This window comes from Leopardus geoffroyi, chromosome E2 (assembly GCF_018350155.1).
Source record: "Leopardus geoffroyi isolate Oge1 chromosome E2, O.geoffroyi_Oge1_pat1.0, whole genome shotgun sequence".
In the NCBI taxonomy this organism is placed as follows: Eukaryota; Metazoa; Chordata; class Mammalia; order Carnivora; family Felidae; genus Leopardus; species Leopardus geoffroyi.
Window position 1 is genome coordinate 4988202 of NC_059335.1, and position 25864 is coordinate 5014065.

Sequence of the window (25864 nt, forward strand, 5' to 3'; positions counted from 1 at the left end):
TTAATAAGGTATGAGTGCCATTTAAAGGCCTTGCCACATTCTTGACATTCGTGAGGTTTCTCTCCAGTGTGGATTCTATAATGCTGAGTAAGCAATGATTGCTGGCTAAAGGCCTTGCCACATTGTTGACATTTGTAAGGTTTCTGTGCAGTATGGATTCGCCTGTCTGAATGGAGTGATGACCCATCCTTAAAGGTTTGACCACCTTCTTCACATTTGTCAAATTTCTTTGCAGTATGCGTTTGCTGATGTTGAGATAGTGTCGAGTGCCTGTCAAAGGTTTTGCCACATTCCTTGCCAATGTACCTTTTCTCTCCAGTACCACTTGTCTTATACGTATTTAGGCTTAATGATTGATTAAACATGTTCCCAGATTCACTATATGTGTATGGGTTTCCACCCCCATGAATCCTCTGATGATCAGCAATACTGGAGGACTGCTTCAGAGCTTTCCCACATTCATCATATTTAGAAGTAATTTCTCCCCTCTGTGTACTCTTACTATTGGTATATTTGGAGTTTGGGTAAAAGACTTCCTCATCTTTATTAGATTCAAAATGGTTTTCTTGCAGAGTCCTCAGACGTTTGCTAACATGAGAGCCCTGGTTAGACTGTGTCTCAGATTCACTGTATTGAGCCAGTGTAGCTCCATTGAAAATGCTCTGGAAATGTTGCAGGGTCACCTCCTCTGTGAAGCACCTCCCAAATTGAGACGTCCTAGGCCTTTTATCTTCATTTTTGAATCTCTGAGTTTTAGAACTATTTGACTGAAAGGTCAATCCAATCCCACTTTCACAATGGTTCACAGCATTGTTTTCAGTGTGCTTGAGGTAACTTTCCAAATGTTCCAAATTTTCTTTGCACAAATATGTATGTTTGCATGTTTGATTGGAACTTCTGCTTACAGATGCACACTGCTTTGCACAAATAGTGGATGTAAAAAGGGCGGTTTTCCAAGATGTTTTATGTCCTTCACCACTTGGGGCCATGAGGTTCTTACTATGGGCAGACGTCTCATTTGGACCACGTCCTTCATGAAACTTCTGATGTGCTTCATTCTTTCTACCACTGTCCCAGTTTATCATTAAGTGTAAATTCTCAAGGGCATGATGTTTCCATGTACCCAGTGACACATTTTGTGAAGAGGCTTCTATGCATGGCTTTGGCAGGAAATTCTGGGTGCCATGTGAAGCTACAGCTGAAAGATAGCAAATAACAAAAAAAGGAACATCATTCCAATTACCACTCTCACATGAAAGTACTGACAACTTCTAATATACAACCTTCAAATCAGTCTGAGAATGTCAGGAAGTTGGTTGAGAAGGATTCATCGGGACTTCATTCTTCCGTGACACAGAAACTTACACACAACGTGAAGACATAGCCTAATAGATCGTTCTGTAATTCTGTAATGGTGTAGCACAAATCAAATTCCTGTGTCACAAAGAATCAGGAAATTACCCTATGAGCCAAAATTTAGAAGGAAGCACATTTAATTTAAAATTATGAAAATACGATACAGCAAAAGTAGGAATAAAACAACAGGACGAGTTTGTATTCAGAAGTAAACCAAAAAATTTACACACCTATAACACCGTCAAGGAAGGATGAAAAATTGAAGTTCACCTAAATTCAGAAGTGAAGAAGTAAAACAAGACACAGTACATGTGATATCATAGAAATAAAAGTAATCATAATTGGGAAAAAGGATAATTACATGCTAACAAGTAGGTATCCAAAAAAAGAAAAGTACCTATTTCAAATAAGGTATAACCTACTTGACATCATCATGGAGAAAAGATTATAATGAAAGAGGAACCTGGGTGGCTTAGTCGGTTGGCATCCAACTCTTGATTTTGGCTCAGGTCATGATCTTAGGGTCATGTGATGGACACCCGTATCAGGCTCTACCCTAAGCACGAAGTCTGTTTAAGATTCTCTCTCTCTCCCTCTGCTTTCTCTCCCACTCACTGACTCTCACACTCAAAAAAAAAAAAAAGAAAAAGAAAAGAGAAAAGAAAAAGAAAAAAGTCAATAGATCTACAACTACTAAGTACATTAACACTGTAATAAATAAAGTCCCAATGGGACGCCTGGGTGGCTCAGGTGGGTAAGCATCAGACTTCAGCTCAGGCCATGATCTCACAGTGCTTGAGTTCGAGCCCCTCATCGGGCTCTGTGCTGACAGGTCAGAGCCTTGAGCCTGCTTCGGATTCTGTGCCTCCCTCTCTCTCCTCCCCTCCCCTGCTCATGCTCTGTCTCTTTCTGTCTCTCCCTGTCTCAAAAATACATAAAAACATTAAAAATGTTTTCTAATTAAAAATAAATAAAAAAAAAAAAAATAAACTCCCAGCAAGGAAAACTCTTACGCCAGATGAATTCACAGAATAATTCATACACACACATGACAAAGTACTTGAAATCTCCCCAGACATTTCTAGGGAGTGAAGAGAAGGGAGATTATGAAAACCCTTGATCATAGCAGCCTTAACAGGTTATCAAAGCTGAAGGAAGATGCTACAAGTATAGAAGACTATGAATTACCATCTGGGGGGAATATTCATGCAACGTCCACCATAAAACTAAGCAAATAGGGGAGCCTGGGAGCCTAAGTTGGTGAAGCACCTGACCCTTGACTTCAGCTGACTTCATTCGTGAGATCAAACCCCATGTCCAGCTCATCACAAACTGAAAAACCTGCTTGGGATCCCCTTTCCGCCTCACTCTCTGCCCCTCCCATTGTCCTCTTCCTTCCTCTCCCTCTCAAAACAAATAAACAAATGAAAAACAAACTGAATCAAAAGCACATTTTACCATTTTATGACATAACCAACTGGGATTTTTTCCTGAAATTCAACAATGTTTCACCATATGGAAAACTATCGTGTTGGGACTGCACATTACAGACTAAAGATCACAAAGAGAGGATTATCTTAATTGATACAGGACAGGAAGTGAGCATATTGGACACCATTTCATGATTAAAGATACTCAATAAAGAAGAATCCAAGGAAACTACTTCATCCTAATAAAGATCATGTATGTGTGAAAAGCTGAAATCCAACATAATCGATGAGAAGGCCAAAAGCTCCTCCTATAGGATCACAAATAAGAAATTGAAGCAACTTTCCCATGTCCATTCCACACAGTACTGGCACTATTCAGAACAATTAGGAAAAAAATACATAAAAGGAAACCAAATTGGGGGCGCTTGGTTGGCTCACTTAATTGTCTGACTCTTGGTTTTCAACCTGGCACTATGTGAGTTTGAGCCCCACATCAGGCTCCATGCTGACAGCACAGAGCCTGTTGGGGTTCACTCTGTCTCTCTCTCTCTCCCTTTCTCTCTGCTTCTCCCAATTCCCACTCTCTCAAAATAAATAAACTTAAAACAATTCTAAAATAGAAACAAATTGGAAGAGAAAAAGCAAAATTATCGCTGTTAGAGGATGACATTATCTATACAAAATCCAAGGAAACTTTTTTTTTTTTTTGGTAATCATTATTATTCATTTTTTCCTAATTTTTCTACTAGGCCCTCCACTTTCAATTTTTATGCTATAAATGATTCATTATTGTATTTCACCTTTTTCTTTTATTACACCTCAATCAACAAAAGAATGAAGAAATTTAGCTAAAATTCTGTAAAAGGAAATGCTAAAGAAAATAAGAAAGAAGTAAAATGAAGATCCAAATAACATAACATTGAAAGTAATTCCGTTTCTCCAATACAACAAACAAACTTGACAATACTTTAAATATATTTACAGTGAAAAAAAAAACCTCAACAAAGAAAAAGAAAAATGGAAAAGAAAACGAGGCAACAGTTACACACAGAAACATATAGTGTGATAAACGATTCCTAAAGCAAACATACACTAGCATATTAGACAATTTGGAAAAGACCAAGACCACATGCCTTCACTGGTTGATGGACCAAACTTTTAAACAAGTAATTCCTTGGATGCCCCGGTGGCTCAGTTGGTTTAGCATCCAACTGTAGGTTTTGGCTCCGGTCATGATCTCACTTTGTGAGTTCCAGCCCCACACTGGGCTCTGCACTGACAGTGGGCATCCTTCTTGGGATTCTCTCTATCTCTATCTCTCCTTACCTCTTCCTTCTTATCTCTCCTCTCAAAATAAATAGTTATTAAAAAGGTAATGGAGAACATTATATTTTTTAAAAAAGCAATTGCTGATAAAATTCATCAAAATTCTACAATTAATAGAACACAGGGAACCCACTGAAAATCATTCTAGGTGGCAGGCATTACCCTGATACCCAAGAGGAGATAACCACAATACAAGAACAAAAAAAGGCTAGTTTGTCGAATATAAATATTGCTACACTGGCCTTCTTTTGACATCCATTTGCATGATGACGTTTCTCTAGCCCCTCACTTTCAACTGACAGACAACTTCAGGTCTAAATTGAGTCTTTTGTAGGTTTGGGTTAATTAATCCAAATCGGTTTGGGTTTTTTTTTAATCCATTCAGACACCCTATGTGTTTTGATTGGAGTGCATAGTACATTTCCCTTCAAAGGAATTATTGCCTAGATACCTATTTGCTGCCATTTTATTATTACTTTTGGCATTGTTTCTGGAGATTTTTTTCTGGTACTTTCTTGTCTTTCTCACTTTTGGTCTCTCCTCTGAAGTCAAAGACTACCCTTAAACATGTCTTGGAGGGCTGTTCCAGTGGTCACAAACTCCTTTAGTTTCTGTTTGACTGGAAATCTCTCTCTCTCCTCTAGTCTGAATGATAGTCTTCCTGGATAGACTGTTCTTGGCTGCCTATTTTCCCCATTCAGCATTTTGAATCTATCATGTCCCTCCCTCAGGGTTGCCAAGTTTCTGTTGAGAAATCTTGAGCTGGCCCTATGCTTTTCAGGATGGGTGAAATACTTCCTCTGTGTTGCTGCTTTTAAGATTTTGTCATTATCACCATAGTTTGCTAATTGGATTCCAAGATATCTTGGTGTTGGCCTCCTTTTGGTGATTTCGATGGAGTTCTGTGCCTCCTGAATCTGCAGGTCTGTGCCCCCCTAATCCTGATTAGGGATGCTTTCTTCTATTATTCCCTGAAGTAACTTTTCTGACCCCCTTTCTCATCTTGTTCTGTGACCCCTGTAATATAAATCTTATCACTTTTGAGGGAGTCCCTGATTTCCTAAGGCTATTTCATGTTGCATAGTTCTACTCTGTCTCTCTGTCTCTCGCTTCCTTAAGTTTCACTATTTTCCATTATTTGTCTTTAAGGCCACCAATTTGCTGCTCTCATTCTTCCAACATGCTGTTCATTGAGTCAAGTGCATTTCTCATCTCATTTATTGCATTTTACGTCACTCTTCCTTTGCTAAGCCTCTTATCTCTGTAGTCAGAGCCTCACTGTCTTCTTTTCACAACCTCAGTGAGTATCCTTATGATAGTTGCCTTCAATTTTCAATTTGGAATGTTACTGATACAGTGTTTCACTGAAATCTCTGGCCACGGCCATATCTTGTTTCATTTTGGATAAATTCTTCCATCTTGCATTTTGTCTACATCTCCACCACCCTCTGTATGTTAAAATAGCCACGTAAGTCTCCTGCTCTATCTTTGACGCCAGTGGTCTGCAGAAGCTCTCCTGCCAGTGTTTGGACCCTGTCCTCAATGGGGTGAGTTTTGACTGGATATGCGGTGGTCTGCTTCTGAGATGAGACCGGACACCAACTCCACCAGAACTGAGGCCATGCAGAACTGTGTGGTCACATGTGGTGTGGGCAGCAGATTATGCAGGTCCCCTGAGGTAGGGGCCAACCTTGCTGGGATTGAGTCAGGCTTGACTGAGAAGGGCAGTTCCACCAGAACATAGGGGCTTGGGGCTTGTTGTAAGCAAGGCAGGCAGCCAGTGTCCCCGCTGAGCCCTTTCTCTCAGGGTGCTCTGTGTTCATACTGAGGAACGTGGGAAGGAAATGGAACCAGTCAGCTCCTTTGTTCCCCATGATGCACCTCATTGAAGGGTCCCTAGAATATCAAATAATCTCACTCATCTGTGCCCCAAATGCTCTTCACATTGCTGTTTCCATGCTGTCTACCCCCAGGTTGTGAACCTACCTTCTGTCCAGGACAGTGCAGTACCCTCCTGGATCTTTCCAAGCTTAGCCCGCTGGCTTCAAAACTCAAGGCTTGAAGCCACACTGTTTGTAAGAAAGTACAAAATGCAGGCCTTCTCCTTTTCCAAGACAATGACATTAGGGAAATGTTCTCCTTGTGCATTCTTCTTTGGGCTCCACTCTCTCTCATCCTTCTCCACAACCACAGTTCCCTACTTTCAGCAGCACTATAATCTGTTGCTCCCCCAGCCAAATCTCTATACTTCCTACAATCTTCGATGTGCCTCTTCTCTCTCATCAGCTGGGTAATTCCTCTGTCAGTCTTAAGGTTGCTTTTTGGGATACGTAGGATGGTTTGGTGGTTAGCTGGATGTGTTTCTGGGATGTGATGAGGGTAGGGTACTCCTAGTCTGTCATGATACTATCTTCCTCTCTGAAGAATCCCTATTTTTTTATTTTATTTTAAATTATTATCTTTTGAGACAGAGTATGTGTGCAAGTAGGTTAGGGGCACAGGGAGGCAGAGACTCTCAAGCAAGCTGCATGTTAGGTATGGAGCCTGAGGCAGGTCTTGATCCCATGACCCTGGGATCATGACCTGAGCCAAAATCAACAGTCAGACACTCCACCAACTGAGCCACCCAAGTGCCCCTAAAGAATCCTCATTTTGAAAAACCTGCTAAAACTCAAGCAAATTTTACAAAATTGGAGATCACAAACCCAACAAATAAGAATTCATGGTTTATACACAACAAAGAACAATCCCCCGCAAAATATAATTACAGTTACAGTAGCATCACAAAGAATAAGCAACTTAAGACTCAACATAATGTTAGAGGTCAAAACTGGTGCAGAGAAAACTATAAAATATTGTGAAGGAATTGAAAGAAGAAGTAAGTGAAAACACATCCATGTTCTTACATTGGAATACTTCAAATTATCCAACTGTCACTATACTGAAAGTGATCTACTGATTTCATGCGACCTCCATCAAATTCCCAATGACATTTTTGGCAGAAAGATGACAACCAAATGGAACATTCGCATGGGTATGGCAGGATAATATATACCCACAATAATCTTGAAACATAAAGAGTATTCTGGTAGCACCAAACTTCCTAATTTACAACATACGACAAAATCAGTTGTCAAAATAATGTACTACAGAAGAAAACAGACACAGAATAATAAAAAAGTGATGGTAAGCTACGCGTGCACTTCAATGTCAATGTGACATTGTCAGTGTGACGTGTGAAAACGAACAGAGCATCTTCTTAAAACTCACATTCTGATTTCGAATTTTATGTGGGGTCTGAGTTTCTACATTTCTCACAAACCTGAAACTCATGCTAACATCTTCACTTCAAGAACCACACTTCTTTATTCCAAGAAAAAAAAAAAAAAAAAAACACAAGAAGAAATCATGGAGGACTTTGAACCTGAAGAATAATGAGGAAATTACTAAGCCTCATATCATGAACAGAAGCAACCATTCTCCTTAAACACTTACTACACAGTACAGACCATTCTAACAGTTTTGCATGAATTCACCCATCTATCCCAGTAATCTATGAGAACAATAGTGTTGTTTTTCATCTTCCAAAAGAATATCTGGCAAAATTTCAATAATAGCATAATATGTGTCTTTATCCAGATTATCCGACTTTAAATTCATCTACGAGGAACACACCAACCATTATACAGAGACAATCCTAAGAGTAAGTTTACGGAAAGTTTCAACGTGGTGATGGTAATGCAAATATATTAAAACCATGAAACTGAGTAACATAAAAAGAAAAATGAAGATTCCATATAAAATACAAAAATTACCAACTGAATACAAAAGAATAAAAGTGATAGAATAAAAAAATGTTTACTCTCCCTGAAACTAAGAAATGTTTTCAGTGACATACAGATTATACATCTATTTGTGGAGAAAGGTTTTTGTGACTTGCAAATACACCACAAACACACAAACTCAGAAATACAGAGGAGGACAGAAGGAGGGGAATATGGCAGTGTAGGAGATGCTGGGCTCACCACGTCCTGCTGATCACTTAGATTCCACCCACATCTGGGTGAAATAACCCATCTGCCTGAATAACCCAGAAAACTGCCAGAAGACTAGCAGAATGGACTCTCTGGAGCCAAGCTAGACAAGCGTCCCACAGAAGAGGGTAGGAAGGGCAGAGTGGCGATGCGCACTACATGGACTGGTGGGAGGGAGCGGGGGCAGTGGAGGGGTAGCCTGCCCTGCAACGCAGAGCCCCCAGTCTCACTTGCAAATGCAGAGGGGCCGTACTGAGTGTTTTCTGACAGCCAAGCAGGACATGACATCTGGAACGTTATAAGTCAACAGCTCTGCTCGAAGAGCAGAAGGGCTAGAAGATAATGGGAGGAAGAGTTGTTGAACTCTGGAGGACAGAGCTCAGCTCACCAGGGAACAAAGGTGCTGGCCGGCGCCAACTCCCTCGCCCATCCACCCGCTGAAATTCCAAAGGGAACCAGTTCCCATCACGGAACTTGCTTGAACTGCACAAACATCCACACTGTGCTTCTATGCAACCATCCCTCCAAAGGGTCTGCCTCCCTCCCAGTGCTGCAGGGCCCCTCCTGCAGTGCACCTTGGAGCACCAAAGGCAAAGTGAGCTGAGCCTGCCCCTCCTGCCCTGTGCACCGTGCGGATCCACCCTGGCTAATATGCCAGATCCCACAGAGGAAGCACCACAAACCTGGCAGTGTGGAAGTAGTCCAGACAGGGGCCACACCACTCCACAGTGAGTTCTGCCCCTGGGAGAGGGGAAGATAAGGTACACACCAGTCTAACTGTGGCCCCAGCGGTGGGCTGGGGGCAGACATCGGGTCTGACTGCGACCCGCCCACCAACACAAGTCACCCCAGACAGCACAGGGGAAGAGCCCTGCAGTTCTGTGCCACTCCAGGGACTATCCAAAATGACAAAACGGAAGAATTCTCCTCAAAAGAAACGCCAGGAAGTAGTGACAGCTAACAAACTGATCAAAAACGAGTTAAGCAATATAACGGAAAATGAATTTAAAAAATAGGGGTGCCTGCATAGCTGAGTGGGTTAAACATCCGACTTCGGCTCAGGGCATGATCTCAGGTTCCATGAGTTTGAGCCCCGCGTGGGCTCTGTGCTGACAGCTCAGAGCCTGGAGCCTGTTTCAGATTCTGTGTCTCCCTCTCTCTCTGCCCCTCCCCCGTTCATGCTCTGTCTCTCTCTGTCCCAAAAATAAATAAACGTTGAAAAAAAAATTAAAAAAAAAATTAAATAAACGTGAAAAATAAATAAATAAAATAAAATAAAATAAAAGCCATAAAATTAATCGTTGGGCTTGAAAAAAGTATAGAGGACAGCAGAGAATCTATCGCTACAGAGATCAAGGGACTAAGAAACAGGAGGAGCTAAAAAATGCTATAAATGAGGTCCAAATTAAAATGGAGGCGACCACAGCTCAGATTGAAGAGGCAGAGGAGAGAATAGGTGAATTACAAGATAAAATTATGGAAAAAGAGGAAGCTAGAAAAAGATAAAAAAAAAAAAAATCCAGGAGTATGAGGGAGAATTAGAGAAGTAAGTGATATGAAGAAATGCAATAATATACCCATAATTGGGATTCCAGAGGAGGAAGAGAGGGAAAAGTGCTGAAAGTGTACTTGAAGAAAACATAGGTGAAAACTTCCCAGATCTGGGGAAGGAAAAAGGCATTGAAATCCAAGAGGCACAGAGAACTGCCTTCAAACGTCACTTAAATCGATCCTCTGCATGACATCATAGTGAAACTGCAAAATACAAGGATAAAGAGAAAATTCTGAAAGCAACTAGGGATAAACATGCTCTAACATATAAAGGGAGACCGATAAGACTCGTGACGGATCTATGTACTGAAACTTGACAGGCCAGAAAGGAATGGCAGGAAATCTTCAATGTGGTGAACAGAAAAAATATGCAGCCGAGAATCCTCTATCCAGCAAGTCTGTCATTTAGAATAGAAGGAGATAAAGTTCTTCCCAAACAAACAAACACTGAATGAAATCATCACCACTAAACCAGCCCTACAAGAGATCCTAAGGGGGATCCTGTGAAACAAAGTACCAAAGACATCACTACAAGCATGAAACCAACAGACATCACAGTGACTCTAAACCCATATCTTTTTACAATCACACTGAATGTAAATGAACTAAATGCTCCAACCAAAAGACTTAAGGTATCAGAATGGAAAACAAAGCAAAACAAAACAAAACAAGACCCATGTATTTGCTATCTACAAGAGACTCATTTTAGACCTGAGGACACCTTCAGACTGAAAGTGAGGAGATGGAGAACTATCTATCAAGCTACTGGAACTCAAAAGAAAGCTGGAGTATCCTACTTATATCAGACAAACTAGACTTTAAATTAAAGACTGTACCCTTCATAAGTATACAAGAATTGAGATCATACCATGCCTACTTTCAGACCACAATGCTATGAAGCTTGAAATCAACCACAGGAAAGAGTCTGGAAAACCTCCAAAAGCATGGAGGTTAAAGAACACCCTACTAAAGAATGAATGGGTCAACCAGACAATTAGAGAAGAAATTAAAAAATATATGGAAACAAAAGAAAATGAAAATACAACAATCCAAACCCTCTGGGATGCAGCGAAGGCAGCCTAAGAGGAAAATACATTGCAATCCAGGCCTATCTCAAGAAACAAGAAAATTCCCCCCAAAAAAATCTAACAGCACACCTAAAGGAAACAGAAGCAGAACAGCAAAGACAACCCAAACCCAGCAGAAGAAGACAAATAATAAAGATCAGAGCAGATATAAACAATATAGAATCTGAAAAAACAGTAGAGCAGATCAATGAAACCAAGAGTTGGTGTTTTGAAAAAATAAACAAAAGTGATAAACCTCTAGCCAAGCTTCTCAAAAAGAAAAGGGAGATGACCCAAATAGATAAAATCATGAATGAAAATGGATTTATTACAACCCATCCTCAGAAATACAAGCAATTATCAGGGAATATTATGAAAAACTATATGCCAACAAACTGGACCACCTGGAAGAAATGGACAAATTCCTAAACACCCACACACTTCCAAAACTCAAACAGGAAGAAATTGAAAGCATGAAGAGACCCATAACCAGCGAAGCAATCGAATCAGTTATCAAAAACCTCCCAACAAATATGAGTCCAGGGCCAGATGGCTTCCCAGGGGAATTCTACCAGACATTTAAAGCCGAGATAATACCTATCTTTCTCAAGCTACTCCAAAAATAGAAAGGGAAGGAACACTTCCAGACTCATTCTATGAAGCCAGCATTACATTGATTCCTAAACCAGAGACCTAGTAAAAAAAGAGAACTACAGCCCAATATCCCTGATGAATATGAATGAAAACATTCTCAATAACATACTAGCAAATCGAATTCAACAGTATATAGAAAAAATTATTCACCATGATCAACTGGGATTCATTCCTGAGCATCAGGGCTGGTTCAGCATTCGCAAATCAATCAACGTGATACATCACATTAGTAAAAGAAAAAATAAGAACCATAGGGTCCTGTCAATAGAGGGAGAAAAAGCGTTAGACAAAATTCAGCGTCCCTTCTTAATAAAAACCCTTGAGAAAGTCAGGATAGAAAGAACACACTTAAAAATCATAAACGCCATTTATGAAGAGCCCACAGCTAATATCATCCTCAATGGGGAAAAACTGAGTGCTTTCTCCCTGAGATCAGGAAAACGACAGGGATGTCCACTCTCACCGCTGTTGTTTCACATAGTGTTGGAAGTGCTAGCATCAGCACACAGGAAACAAGAGGAAATCAAAGACATCAACATTGACAAACATGAAGTCAAGCTTTCGCTTTTTCCAGATGACATGATACTACACATGGAAAACCTGTGATAGACTCCAACAAAAGTCTGCTAGACCTGCTACATGAATTCAGCAAAGTCGTAGGATACAAAATCAATGTACAGAAATCAGTTGCATTCTTATACACGAATATTGAAGCAACAGGAAGACAAATAAAGAAACTGATCCCATTCAAAATTGCACCAAGAGGCATAAAATACCTAGGAATAAACTTAACCAAAGATGTAAAATATCTGTATCCTGAAAACTATAGAAAGCTTATGAAGGAAATTGAAGAACATATGAAGAAATGGAAAAACATTCCATGCTCATGGATTGGAAGAATAAATATTGTCAAAATGTCAATACTACCCAAAGCTATCTACACATTCAATGCAATCCCAATCAAAATTGCACCAGCATTCTTCTCAAAGCTAGAACAAGCAATCCTAACATTTGTATGGAACCACAAAAGACCCCGAATAGCCAAAGTAATATTGAAGAAGAAGACCAAAGCGGGAGGCATCACAATCCCAGACTTTAGCCTCTACTGCAAAGCTGTCATCATCAAGACAGCATGGTATTGGCACAAAAACAGACACCTAGACCAATGGAATAGAATGGAAACCCCAGAACTAGACCCACACAAATATGGCCAGCGAATCTTTGACAAACCAGGAAAGAATATCCAATGAAAATAAAGACCGGTTCTTTGACAAATGGTGCTGGGAGAACTGGACAGCAACATGCAGAAGGTTGAAAATAGACCACTTTCTCACACCATTCACAAAAATAAACTCAAAATAGATGAAGGACCTGAATGTGAGACAGGAAACCATCAAAACCCTAGAGGAGAAAGCAGGGAAAAACCTCTCTGACCTCAGCCGCAGCAATTTCTTACTTGACACATCCCCAAAGGCCAGGGAATTAAAAGCAAAAATGAGCTATTGGGACCTCAGGAAGATAAAAAGCTTCTGCACAGCAAAGGAAACAATCAACAAAATGAAAAGGCAACCAAAGGAATGGCAAAAGATACTTGCAAATGATATATGAGACAAAGGGCTAGTATCCAAAATCTATAAGGAACTCCCCAAACTCCACACTTGAAAAACAAAAAATCCAGTGAAGAAATGGACAGAAAACATGAATAGACACTTCTCTAAAGAAGACATCCAGATGGCCAACATGCACATGAAAAGATGCTCAACGTCGCTCCTCATCAGGGAAATACAAATCAAAACCACACTCAGATACCACCGCACACCAATCATAGTGGCTAAAATAAACACAGCGGGAGACTACAGATGCTGGCGAGTATGTGGAGAAACGGGAAGCTTCTTGCACTGTTGGTGGGAATGCAAACTGGTGCAGTCGCTCTGGAAAACAGCGTGGAGATTCCTGAAAAAATTAAAACTGGCGCTACCCTATGACCCAGCGATAGCACTGTTAGGAATTTACCCAAGGGATACAGGAGTGTTGATTCATAGGAGCACTTGTACCCCAATGTTTATAGCAGCACTCTCAACAATAGCCAAATTATGGAAAGAGCCTAAATGTCCATCAACTGACGAATGGATAAAGAAATTGTGGCTTATATACACACTGGAATACTACTTGGCAATGATAAAGGATGAAATATGGCCTTTTGTTGCAACATGGATGGAACTGGAGAGTGTTATGCTAAGTGAAAGAAGTCATACAGAGAAAGACAGATACCATGTATTTTCACTCTTATGTGGATCCTGAGAAACTTAGGACCATGGGGGAGGGAAAGAAAATAAAAAACAGGTTAGAGAAGGAGGGAGGCAAACCATAAGAGGCTCTTAAATCTGAGGACAAACTGAGGGTTGATGGGCGATGGGAGGGAGGGGAGGGTGGGTGATGGGTACTGAGGAGGGCCCCTGTTGGGATGAGCACTGGGTGTTATATGGAAACCAATTTGACAATAAATTTCATATTAAAAAAAAAAAGAAATACCAAAAGGTATTGTTTTTGAGTCTTCTATAGCATAAAAAGTCTAGGTCTCCTTTATGTTTTGTGCTGGATTACATTCACAATTTTAAGGCATTTGAACTAATGCGATACACATTTTCTTTATTTGCAGCAACACAAAAGAGATAAGGAAGAGTATCTATGGGACATGAGGGCAGAATAAAATGGAAATTTACAGGACAGAACTCTCATTCACAATCTCTACTTTATTTGTTTATTTATTTATTTTTTTAAATTTTTTTTTCAACGTTTATTTATTTTGGGACAGAGAGAGACAGAGCATGAACGGGGGAGGGGCAGAGAGAGAGGGAGACATAGAATCGGAAACAGGCTCCATGCTCTGAGCCATCAGCCCAGAGCCTGACGCGGGGCTCGAACTCACGGACCGCGAGATCGTGACCTGGCTGAAGTCGGACGCTTAACCGACTGCGCCACCGAGGCGCCCCCACAATCTCTACTTTAAACAGCAATCCTACAGCAAACATAGGAGGAATCCTTCATTTTCCAAAGCAGACAACAAACAAGGTGAAATGAAGGAGGAAGCTTCCAGAATAAATGAGGTGATTAGTGCACATCTTCCCATAAAGATACTTAATGATAACAGAGAAAAAATATCAACCTTCTAGTGGAGGGATCCAGCAGAGAGCACACAGGAAATAAGGAACCTGTAATGGGTCACACTGGGACCAGGTGGCTAATATTCTTCAAAGGACACAGAACGACAGCTGTGAAATAAATGTCCAGAACAAATATGTAAATCACAGTCTAACAGCCAAAAGGAAAATAACCATTTTATTCAAATGTCAAGCCACTATTCCATGGCAAACAATCCAAATGATCATCTAAGAGAGACTTAGGGAGGAAGAAGAGAGAACAGGTAACTAAATGATATCAGGAAAACTCTGCAGGACCAACAGGTCAACCCAAATGATATACCTCATACCTCATGACGCACATGCCATGTCAGGATTTTGATCTAATATATCAGAAATGAATCTCATAAAGAGCCACGCAGAAAGTGAAAACATTTATGACAAAGGCACAGGAAGTTTCTATTATACAAGAAAAAAGATGAAAATTATGATGTTACTGAGAAATAACGTACCCATTGAGACTTTATGGCAGGCTGTGAGTTCTAAGTTCTCAGTGTTCTAGTTCCCTTGTGGCATTAATGTTGGTAGGAGTATTAGAATACACATGGACAAATTATTTCACCATTGAGGAATGGAAGACATAAATTGGAAATTTCTTATTATCATTCATAAGAAAAATAAGCTTCTGAAGTGAAATAGAGCATGAGATTTTCTCATTTTAGAAAATGCTTTTTTATCTGAGGGAATTACTGAATCTCAGTGTTGTATGATTAAGTGTAAAGCATCAGTGGGGCGCCTGGGTGGCTCAGTTGGTTGACCATCCAACTTCAGCTCAGGTCATGATCTTGTGGTCTGTGAGTTCGAACCCCACATCAAGCTCTGTGCTGACTGCTCAAAGCCTGGAGGCTTCTTCAAATTCTATGTCTCTGTCTCTCTCTGCACCTCCCCCACAATTGCTCTGTCTGTCTGCCTCTCTCTGTCTCTATCTCCAAAAGAAACATTAAAATAATAAACAAAGATTATACCCTCAGGAACATTGGAAAGCATAAACCAGGAATCACGTGATCCCTGTCTCCAGTGCTCCTGGGATTTGGACACCAAAACCCACTATGTCCACCACTACTATGAGACATTTCTCAACAAAACAGAAATTGGGAATGACTTACAATAGAGTTTCTCAGAATATGGAGAATTCTCCAGGGCCTTCAAAGCAAAGGAGAAGCTTTCAGACTTTGGAGATACTCAACGCACAAGAGGAGTCTCCTGGCACTCACTGTGGATGTGACGGACCATCACTGGAGCAGAAGAAAGAATCCTCGAGAATGTAAGAGTATGATGGGTTGGAAAGCTGATGTCCCGCTATGAGTGGGACAGACATAAAACTGGGCTTCCAAACTAATTTCCATTCAAGGAGAGCTACTTGAGCCATAGTTTAAATATTTGCATATCACCACTGTCATTTGTTTTGTTCATGTCCACCTACCTGCTGGTGAGGCTACTGTCTTCTTTCTCTTCACATCCCAGAGCTCCCTCTTTTGTTCCAAAAAAATGACCAGGTGTGGTTTCGACACAATGAGGCCTGATTATCAGAAAAAAAAAGAAAAAAAAACAGAACATACGTGTTTCTCAGATTCTTTCACCCCAATACTGTACTCAGTACACGAGAGAGGACATTGTAGAATTCCAGAAAATGATTTCTGAATGCTGTTGCCCAAAAGCCCCTTTAGTATACTTGAAGGGAATTTCCAATGTTCACATCATGACCTCACGTCCAAGTACTACCACTACAGGAATGAGTAGCAGTTGGGAGCTTAAGTGGGCAGTACCATATTATGCCACTCAATGTTTACAATTACCACTCATCTACAGATGATGATGCTCTTACCTCACTGTAAACAAGGGGAATCTACAGCTGGAAAGGAAACCTCATGAAGATATTTCTCTATATCTACAAACTACTGCTTTCTCTGACTGCAGGGATCTGAATCCCAGTCATGCAAGAGGAAGCTTCCAAGAGACAGTCTTCAAAGGAAGGAACAAACCCGCGAGTGTGGTTTGGGAAGTCTGGCAGGAGTTATCCTCACCCAAGAAGAGGAGGTGTCCATAGGTCTCTAACATCACATCGCTGTACAGTTCTCGCTGACTCTGGTTCAGGCATCCCCATTCCTCCTGAGAGAATTCTATGGCTACTTCCCTGAAGGTCAGCAGTCCCTGCAACAAATACGACAGTTACCAAGTAGCCATAGGCAGCATTCGTAATGGTACCTAAGATGCAGGAGGGAGTTAATGTCACCAGCTGGACCCCAAGACCTGACCTTCACTGCTTACTTGTTGATACCCACTGCCCTTAGGCCCTCATTTTATTTCACTTCTTCTTTCAACCTTATCTGTTACTTCAGGCAACAACAGCCCACGGCCATCGTCTCTTGTGATGGAAACAGAACGTATACAACAAAAGGTATGTCATCTGAGAAAGAGCTTATACCCACCCAGTCTGAGCTCATCCCCTGACTCAGTCCTAAGCAGGTAGACAGTGGTGCCAACCACGGGGAGAGGATTGTTACCATGACCTCATTATAATACTAAACTCTCCACCTAAGAGCGAGCACAAACCTCATTTACTATGTAACATCCAGAGTAGGTATGGAACTGCTTGTTTTCAAAAAGTAAACATTCCAATGTGTATTTATTTATCTTTGAGAGAGAGAGAGAGACAGAGCAGGAGCAGGAGAAGGACAGGGAGGGAGACAGAATTGGAAGCCGGCTCCAGGCTCTGAGCTGCCAGCACAGAGCCAGCCCAATGCAGCGCTCGAACTCACAAACGGCAAGATCTCGAGCACACAGACTGCATGATCATGACCTGAGCTGAAGCTGGATGCTCAGCCAACTGAGCCACCCAGGCCCCCCTGTATACAACTGTTTTCTTCAGGCCCAAATGTAACCTGATCTGCACCTTTACATAAGGTGATGGGCTCTCCCTCTAATTCTCCACCCTGACTATATATGAAACCCTTCCCTTCCCGGGGTCTCTGCTTTGGAAGTGATTCCCTGTGATCTCCTAAATTGTTGAAAATCACATTTCCTTTGCGTGACAACCCCAGCAGGTATAGATTCTATCTGTGACTCACCAAGAAGTGAATTCCTGTTTGTTTAGGTATATTGGGAAAACTGGTTCTGACTTAGAGGGGTTTCCTGCTTTCTGCAGGAAGACCTTTTTCAACACAATACTATGCTTTCATGTATTTTCTAACTTTGAGGTAAGAACCAGTATGAATATTGTGTTTATTCCAGCGAATTCATAAAATGAAGGCATCAACAGAGGCATCCACATTTTTAAATACTGTATTCACATCACGTAGCACACCTGGTGTCTATTTCTTAGATGGAAAGTCTGGGTGTGTTACAATGTACGTAGCATATTCTAATATGAATTACAATTTCACAATGGTGCATTGAAGAGCTTTATTTTTTTTGAAGTTTATATGCTTATTTTGAGAGAGTGAGAGAGAGAGCAAGTGGGGGAGGGGTAGAGAGAGGGACAGAGAGAGAATCCCAAGGAGGCTCCCCACTGACAGTGCAGAGCCTGACTTGGGGCTCCATCTCAGGAACTATGAGCTACTGACCTAAGCTGAAATCAAGAGTCAGATGCTTAACTGACTGAGCCACCCAAGTGCCCCCAGATTCTGCATTGCTGACAAGACATTAGCCTATTGGCCAGGGAATAGATATTTGAATAACAAAGAGCAAGAATTCAAAGGCAGGAACTCATGGAGTACTTGGAACTACATGGGTTTTATAACAACCACAGGTTCTACTAGAATAGCAAAAAAAGGCAACAAGGAGCCTTTGTAAGCATTTCCTACTTAGTAGATAGCATCTACTCATTTTTCATAAATTAATGGAAAATGAATAACAATCATAATTATAAACAATTATCATCTGTGAGAGCAAACAGGTTATTCTATTTCTCTGTGGATATTTTGTCAAGCATCCAGTTCATGGAAGAGATTCCGTTTTAACCCGGGTTATCTGACCTAGAGTTGATCTAAAACGACACAGTGGTCAATATCCAGACAGGATCCTAAAGCAACGTTCGTAACACGTGTGAAAGCTGAAAAGAATGATGGAAACCAGAAAGTGTCCACACAAAATTGATCTCCTGTTTTACACTTCATACACACACCCATACATTTAGAAAGCAGTTATATACATATTAAAAGTGATAGAGTGGAGGGCCACTCTACTTAAGCCTCTGACTTTTGATTTTGACTGAGATTGTGATCGCCAGGCTCCTGAGTTTGCGCCCTACGTTGGGCTCTGCGATGAAAACAGAGAGCCTGCTTTTAAATTCTCTCTCTCTTCCTCCCTCTCTCTGCCTTCTCTACTTGTTCTCTCGATCTCCCCGCCTCTCACACAAACTACACAAAACAAGGGAAGAGCAGAAAATGGTCGTGGAAACTAAGAAACATCTTCAATGACATTACACTCATGAATCTAGTTTTGGATAATGACGCTTAGGTCTTTTATTCACACTGTCAACACAAACACATTGAGTGATATACATAAACCAGCTATTATTTCTGAATCTAGTATGATGAGGGATACAAACAGGAAAATGTGCACCTTCACCAGAGAAGGCTGACCTAGAGCCTGCAGAGTTTTAATAAGCATCAAGTAAGTGCTGGTTGCTACATTCTTAAGGGGTCTCCTGACTGCCTATACATCTCAATAAGTAACGTTGAACTGAATGGTAATCACCAGAGAAATCCTGCAGAAGCAGTTTTACACTCAGAAATTCAAAGGAACAGCCTTCTGAGTTTCTCAGCGGGTTAAGCCTCTGTCTCTTGGTTGCAGTTTAGGTCATGATCTCACAGTTCATGAGTTTGAGCCCCCAGTAGGGCTCCATGCTGCTGAGTATGTGGAGCCTGCTTGCGATTCTCTTTCTCTCCCAATTTTTCCCCGTTCCCCCCCTCATGTGCTCTGTCTCCTTCTCAAAATAAGTAAATAAACTTAAAAAGAAATAAAAGGAACATTTGTGATCTAATACTGCGTGCAGCTCCCCTCCCCCCCAGGACATATAAGCTTCATGAAGCCACCGTATGGCTCTCTCTGCCCACAGGTCCAGTCTCTGTGCTACTCCAATAAGCTATCTTGCATCATCCAACATCTCCAGAATTGTTTCTTGACCATTGTGCTTGATGATCCCACCATATACTGTTTCAATGGAAGCTTTTGTTTCAATCCTCATTTCTGCTCTATTCTGTTTCAGGATTCGAAGGTGCAAGCATGGAAACTATGGGATTCTTCTTTTCTTGTTCTGAAAATACAAACTAAATAGAAGAATAGATTTGCATCAAGAATGTGGAGTAAACTAAGAATCTACAGGATGGAGGTCCGAGTAATTTAGAACCTCCACTCCCAGAAGTCATTATCTCTACTACACAAAGGTGAGAGCCTTCATTGTCCAGTGGCAACGGGTGGGATGTGGGTTGGGAGCAAGTGGTCAAGAAAGGATTCTGGAGACCTCTTTGGTCAAAAAAGCTGTTTTCATGAAAGCACAGGGAGAGGAATTGTGGGCGCCAAGGGCTGCAGTAGGATTTAAGGAGACACTGCTGGTATGCTTTAAGTTGGACGCATAGAGATAAAAGAAGTTTCTAAAGCATTTTCAGATAGTCAAGAAGACTTACAGGATACTGGCATTCTGGCTCTCCTGAAGCTGAGCTTCCCTTTTGCCTCTGGCAAAGCATTCACATGAAGGCAATTGTGAATTCCTTGAGCAATGTCATACTCTGCCTATATCTAGTGTTTATCAATGGATGGCAAACTGTAAGAAAATTTAATCCTATCGACATTTCTTTTGCCTCTGTTCCTTTCATCAGAAACTACAGGCAAAGAGAAACTTTGCCAGAAGAAAGATTGTTCCAGTTGAAATGGGATGGTTTCTGCATATCACTCGGTAAATCTACCTAATGAAATAAATTGAAATGAAATTGTAATGAAACAACCTGAAATGGGGTATCTTTTTAACATTCTAAGCAGCAAGAGTCTTCCTTTTATCTGACAACTTTGGAGTTAATCTGGGCCTCATATCCATCCTGTGTATTTGTGCATTTTCTTCATCCTGGTCCCCAGAGAGGTGATTAAGCATCCAGATCTGACCTAAATGGGAACTGTTTTCCTTGAGTGCTATGCAGGACCAGACTCCACCAGCAACAGGAATCTTGGACTCAACGCCTTCCCCTGTGGATCGTTCACAAAGGGAATATTTTCAATACTTGCAGAACTTTAATTTGGAGTTGGAGAAGGGAGAGAAGGCTCAGCGATACAAGGGAAGAGTGTTCCACAAACCTAACCTTCAGTATCATCTGAAAAGATTAAAACTTTGGTGAAAACATAAAGCAGAAATCTCAGAACTAGAAAAAGCAACACTTGCGATTTCAGTGTGCATGGGCCTTCAAGAGAAAAACAGGGCACGGTCTCTGCCCTCAGATGCACAGCTTACCTGAGAACTGGCCATTTCTTCTTTCACCTGGTCCCCTGGGTTTCTTCTCTGAAGATTTTGCTGGAGATCTCACAGCTGCATCAGCAGAAAATGTCTTCCAAGCCACTAACACAGCCTCTACACCTGTAAACTGATCACCTGCAGGCCAGACTTTGAAATGTAGAAAAGGCCCAACTTCCTACTCCTTTGCATAAAAAGCTATTCACAACCATTTGAGCTCCTAATTGGATGCCAACCTCTGAGTTTTCCTCTTCTCCTTTCCACAGATGCTTCTCCTCCCACAGATGCCACTACACCCCGCAAATGCTGCTACACCATGGGCACACTTTGTTACACGGCCAACTCCTATAGAGGAAACCCTGGTACCTTTCCTAGAGCCAAAGCCTGCACTCACCCCTCTAAATTACTGGGAAACCTTTGTGCTTCATCCTGGATTCCCTTAGAATCACCTGGAGCACTTAATTAAAACAACACCATTGTTTCAACAATCATTGATTGACAGAATCTGGTGGGGGGGGAGGGGGCGATATGATCATTTTTTGAAATTCCACAAGTGATCCATTTGGGAAGTATTTGGGAAGGTGACCAGACAAAAAGCACGATCATAGCTATGGTTGTTGTCCAGACTTAAATCCATGACTCCTCCACTGATCAGAGTTTCTGGAGATTTACACATCCCCCCTCTTTCTTCTATGTAGTGGGAGACACCCTTCCCCAGGGAGCTTTCCCTTATACATGCAAATGCCTGTTTCAAAAGAGTTTCAGACCTTATCCTTTGTCTGCTCCTTTAAAGTAATCCTTATGCCAAAGAGACACATTTTGGAATGGCAAAATGCTCCCATTCAGTAGCAAAGTTTACTTTCCTAAGTCACCGCTAAACAGGTTTCCCAACTGAATGCATTTTTTAACTCCTTCCAGGAATATTTGAGATTTCTAATTCCTCATTATTTTCACTGAAATTTGGTGTTATCCTCTTTTCCTTATTTTGGCCATTCTAGAAAATATTGAGTGGTTTCTCACAGTAAAATATAGAGTGATCTAAGACAGTTGGGCTGCTGCCTGAAACTGAAACCACTTAAAAGCATAAAGTTGAACAATTGAAAATGGTGGCATTGGGGCGCCTGGGTGGCGCAGTCGGTTAAGCGTCCGACTTCAGCCAGGTCACGATCCCGCGGTCCGTGAGCTCGAGCCTCGCGTCAGGCTCTGGGCTGATGGCTCAGAGCCTGGAGCCTGTTTCCAATTCTGTGTCTCCATCTCTCTCTGCCCCTCCCCCGTTCATACTCTGTCTCTCTCTGTCTCAAAAATAAATAAACGTTGAAAAAAAAATTAAAAAAAAAAAAAAAAAGAAAATGGTGGTATTAAAACATCAACAAGGCTTCCTATAAAACTTAGTAACCTTTTTTCTCTTGGGGAAACCTCCCATCATTCCTTCTTAACCACCCCCCCCCCCCTTTTCTATTAACCAAAGAGTACCAAACTGGAAATATGATGACCAATGTTTGTAGCACAAAAACAATTCTTGTCAAAACAAGATGGATCTTGTTTTTCCCTATAAAAAACCCCAGCCCCTTCCTCTGGGTGGGCTTGCAATGTTGAAGGCCTTAACCTGCTTCAGCCTCTTCTGCCTGGGAAAACAATAAAGCTCTTATTCCTCTTTTGCCCAAACTCTGTCTTCACATTCTATTTTAGCTCTGAAGAACAGACGTCAGTTTTCAACAACAGAATGAATGTGTACGCGAAGGAAACATTTTCCTTTCTCTGTGCTCTATTCTTTGGCCAGTCTAACGATTAAACTGACATCAGGCAGGTTCAAAAGAGAAAAAAAAGAATTTCTTGATGATGGGAACCTCAAGGATTTGAGGCTCAAAGACAGGCAATCAATGCTTATATGCCATTTGGAATGAAGGAGAAGGGGGTAGGGCTTTACAACTCAAGAAGGAGGAAGTATATCTACATTCAATGAAAAAGGAAAGAGCAAATGGTTATCAAACATGTTTGCACTGCCACGCAGATAACTCTTTATAAATGGTTCATCGCTAGGGGCACCTGAATGGCTCAGTCAGTTAAGTGTCCCTCCTTGGCTTAGGTCATGAACTAGCAGTTGGTTAGTTTGAGCCCCACATCGGGCTCTCTGCTGTCAGCACAGAGCCCACTTCAGATCCTCTGTCTCCCTATCTGCTCCACCCCTGATCATTCTCTCTCTGTCTCTCTCTGGAATAAATCAATAAACTATTAAAAAATAAAAATTAAAATTAAATGTTCATCTCTGCTATTAACTCCTTCCTAGTAGATGTCCCTCATCTAATTTATTCTTGGTATATGTATCAGCCTCAGGAAAGAAGGACATTTTTCCATTGCCAGCAACTTAGAGGTTGCTAGAGGATATTTTGTTAAGTTAAACAAACCACATACAGAAAAATACATACTGTATGAAATCACATACACGCAAATCTTAAAAATGGCGAAATTATTAAAGATTAGCAAGTTTGTTGCCAGGGGCTGAGGATGGGGGAAATGTTTAGATGTTGGTCAAATGGCAAAAAGCACTACTAATGCAGGATGTGTGAGCAGTGAATGTTTACACCTCGGTGAGTGTGTTTAATACTAGTGTATTGTACCCTTGAGATTTGCTAAGAGAGGCTATCGGAAGTGTTCTCAAGAGACACGCGTACACACACACATATTAACAATGGGAGATGAGGGACATGTTTATTGGATAGATTGTGGTAATGACTTTGTAAGCAGGACCCAAGGGTACAGGAGCACCAGGTTCCAGTGGCCCCAGACAGACCCAGTTCTGCCACTCCTGGCTGCCCAAATCCAAGGGCAAGACAGAGGACTTTTGCTGCCTCAATGTTGACCTCAGACCTCCTCACTAGGTTCCTTCCAGCTTGTCTTCTGGCTCAGGAGGAAGACCCTGAGGACAAAGTATCCCTCAGGGGAACTGGAACTACCCCTCACGCCTCAAAGACTGCCCTGAGCCAGAAAGACCCCACCCTAGACTGACTCCTAGACAATGACAGACTTCACTGTCTACTTGCAGGTCCTGACTCCTTTTGCCCCTCCACCCACCTCTCCCCTTTTCCCTTCCATACACCTGGAAGTGTATCCAGCACTTTGGAGACAGTCCTTGAGACGTTATTCAGCCATCTTTGCAGTGTCAGCCTCCCTGAAATAACTTCCTGTCCTGTTTTGCCAGCTCTCATCTCTCTGCCTTTGGATTTTGTCAGTGGTAAGTGGCCAAACCCGGTCTGTGTGGGACCCCTGAGTCGGCAAGAACACCGGCAAGATGAATGGTGATAAAACAAGAAGATTTACTTCACGGAGGCCAACACTGAGAAGAGAGGTGACCAACATCTCAAACACTGTCCCCAACCTGCTGAGAATCCTTCCAGGTTTATATAAAGAAAATGTAGGAGGAAGGGTGGTGGTACATGCAGGTGGTGAAGGTCAGGCCAATCACTGCATTGCTGTGAGGCATGTGGGGTCTTGCTGGCTCAGGGCAGTGCCTGTTGCTGGAGGGGGTAGTTTCCTTTCCCATCCTGGGATGCTTTGCCTGCTGGGGCTTCTTCCTGAGCTAAATGCTGACCTGGAAAGAGGAATGGAATCCGCTAGAACGTACAGATGAAGGTCAAAAGAGAGACAGTTGAACGCACTGCTGGATCCTCTTTCCATTTCACAAAGTATGTATATTTACTTTTTAACACTTGACTGACCTCTAGATGTTCAGAAATAGAAAACAGGGTGATGAATGAGTTGGCTCCTGAAACTCCCATGGAGCAAGAATGTCCTATCCCCTTTTGGGGGTGTCAGAATTCCTGTCCCTTTCTGGTTGTTCAGGCTGATCTAAGAAGTTGACATGAGACTGGGTGGCTCAGTTGGTTGAGCATCTCTTGGTTTTGTTTGTGAGATCAGGGATTGTGAGATCAAGCCGCACATCAGGCTCCGCTCTGACAGTGCAGAGCCTGTTTGGGATTCTCTTTGTCCCTCTCTCTCTGCCCCTCCCTGGTTCTCACTTGCTCTCTCTCTCTCTCTCTCTTTCTCTCAGTTTCCAATTCTCTCTCTCTCAAAATCAGTAAACTAACATGTTAGAAAAATTGAGACTGGAAAGACGATCCTTGTAACCTGTCTCTTTTCAAAAGAGTCAATTGACATCAAAGCTCAATATAGACCAAGTGTACTTCAGCACATCTATCCATTTCAGTTCCTCACCTGGAAATGTCTATTCATTATTGACTACCTACAAGCATTCTTTTTATATGTATCAGGTGACACATCCGCCTGCATTTTCTTCTGTCCCAGGCAGTTCACTATTACACTTATGACTGAAAACACTTAAATATCCTAATGGATTTCTTTGAGCATTTCATTTATCAAGACGTCAACATTTCTCCTAGGACACAAGGCACAATGTTCAACACTTGGTCTCAAATGCCTGCATGCCCTAAAACCTAGCTTTCCCTACACCTCACCTGTGGTCAATCACATTAAAATTCAGAAACAGTTTCCCTTACCCCTATTTCTTGAAGGACCTTTGAACTGTCTTTGTACAACACTCTTCAAACTTCATGCCCAGATAAATGTTGGACAAGTATAATCTCTCATATTGAAAGATACACATTCAAAGATAATTTAAAGTATGTCTTCAATATTACAGGACAAATTCTTATATTACTGATGAGATTCTGGCCTGATTGCTGGGACCATTAACAACATATTTGAACAGCTATTTATATTATAATTATGAAAGGGTTCATTTTATGCCTATAATTTATTATTTATTACTAGAATAGATATATTTTGG

General features: G+C 41.4%; 1 protein-coding gene across 1 annotated transcript; it reads right to left on the reverse strand.

The window, feature by feature from the left end:
* Positions 1 to 816: 816 nt before the first annotated feature.
* Positions 817 to 16961, reverse strand: LOC123578434 (putative protein ZNF720). Its single transcript, XM_045441316.1, has 4 exons — positions 16643 to 16961; positions 16042 to 16137; positions 1001 to 1198; positions 817 to 914 (listed from the first exon to the last, which is right to left on the reverse strand). The coding sequence occupies exons 1-4, from the start codon at positions 16674 to 16676 to the stop codon at positions 817 to 819; spliced, it is 426 nt and encodes a 141-aa protein (XP_045297272.1). The 5' UTR covers positions 16677 to 16961.
* Positions 16962 to 25864: the final 8903 nt, after the last annotated feature.

Excerpts from the sequence above, each read along its gene's own strand:
- LOC123578434 (XM_045441316.1), bottom strand. The coding sequence starts at position 16,676 with ATGTTAGAGACCTATGGACACCTCCTCTTCTTGG. Across the intron at positions 1,199-16,041 it reads GACAGTAGCCTCACCAGCAG|CTGTAGCTTCACATGGCACC; the intron begins GTAGGTGGACAT and ends GCTATCTTTCAG. Across the intron at positions 915-1,000 it reads AAATGAGACGTCTGCCCATA|TGTGCATCTGTAAGCAGAAG; the intron begins GTAAGAACCTCA and ends TGTGCAAAGCAG.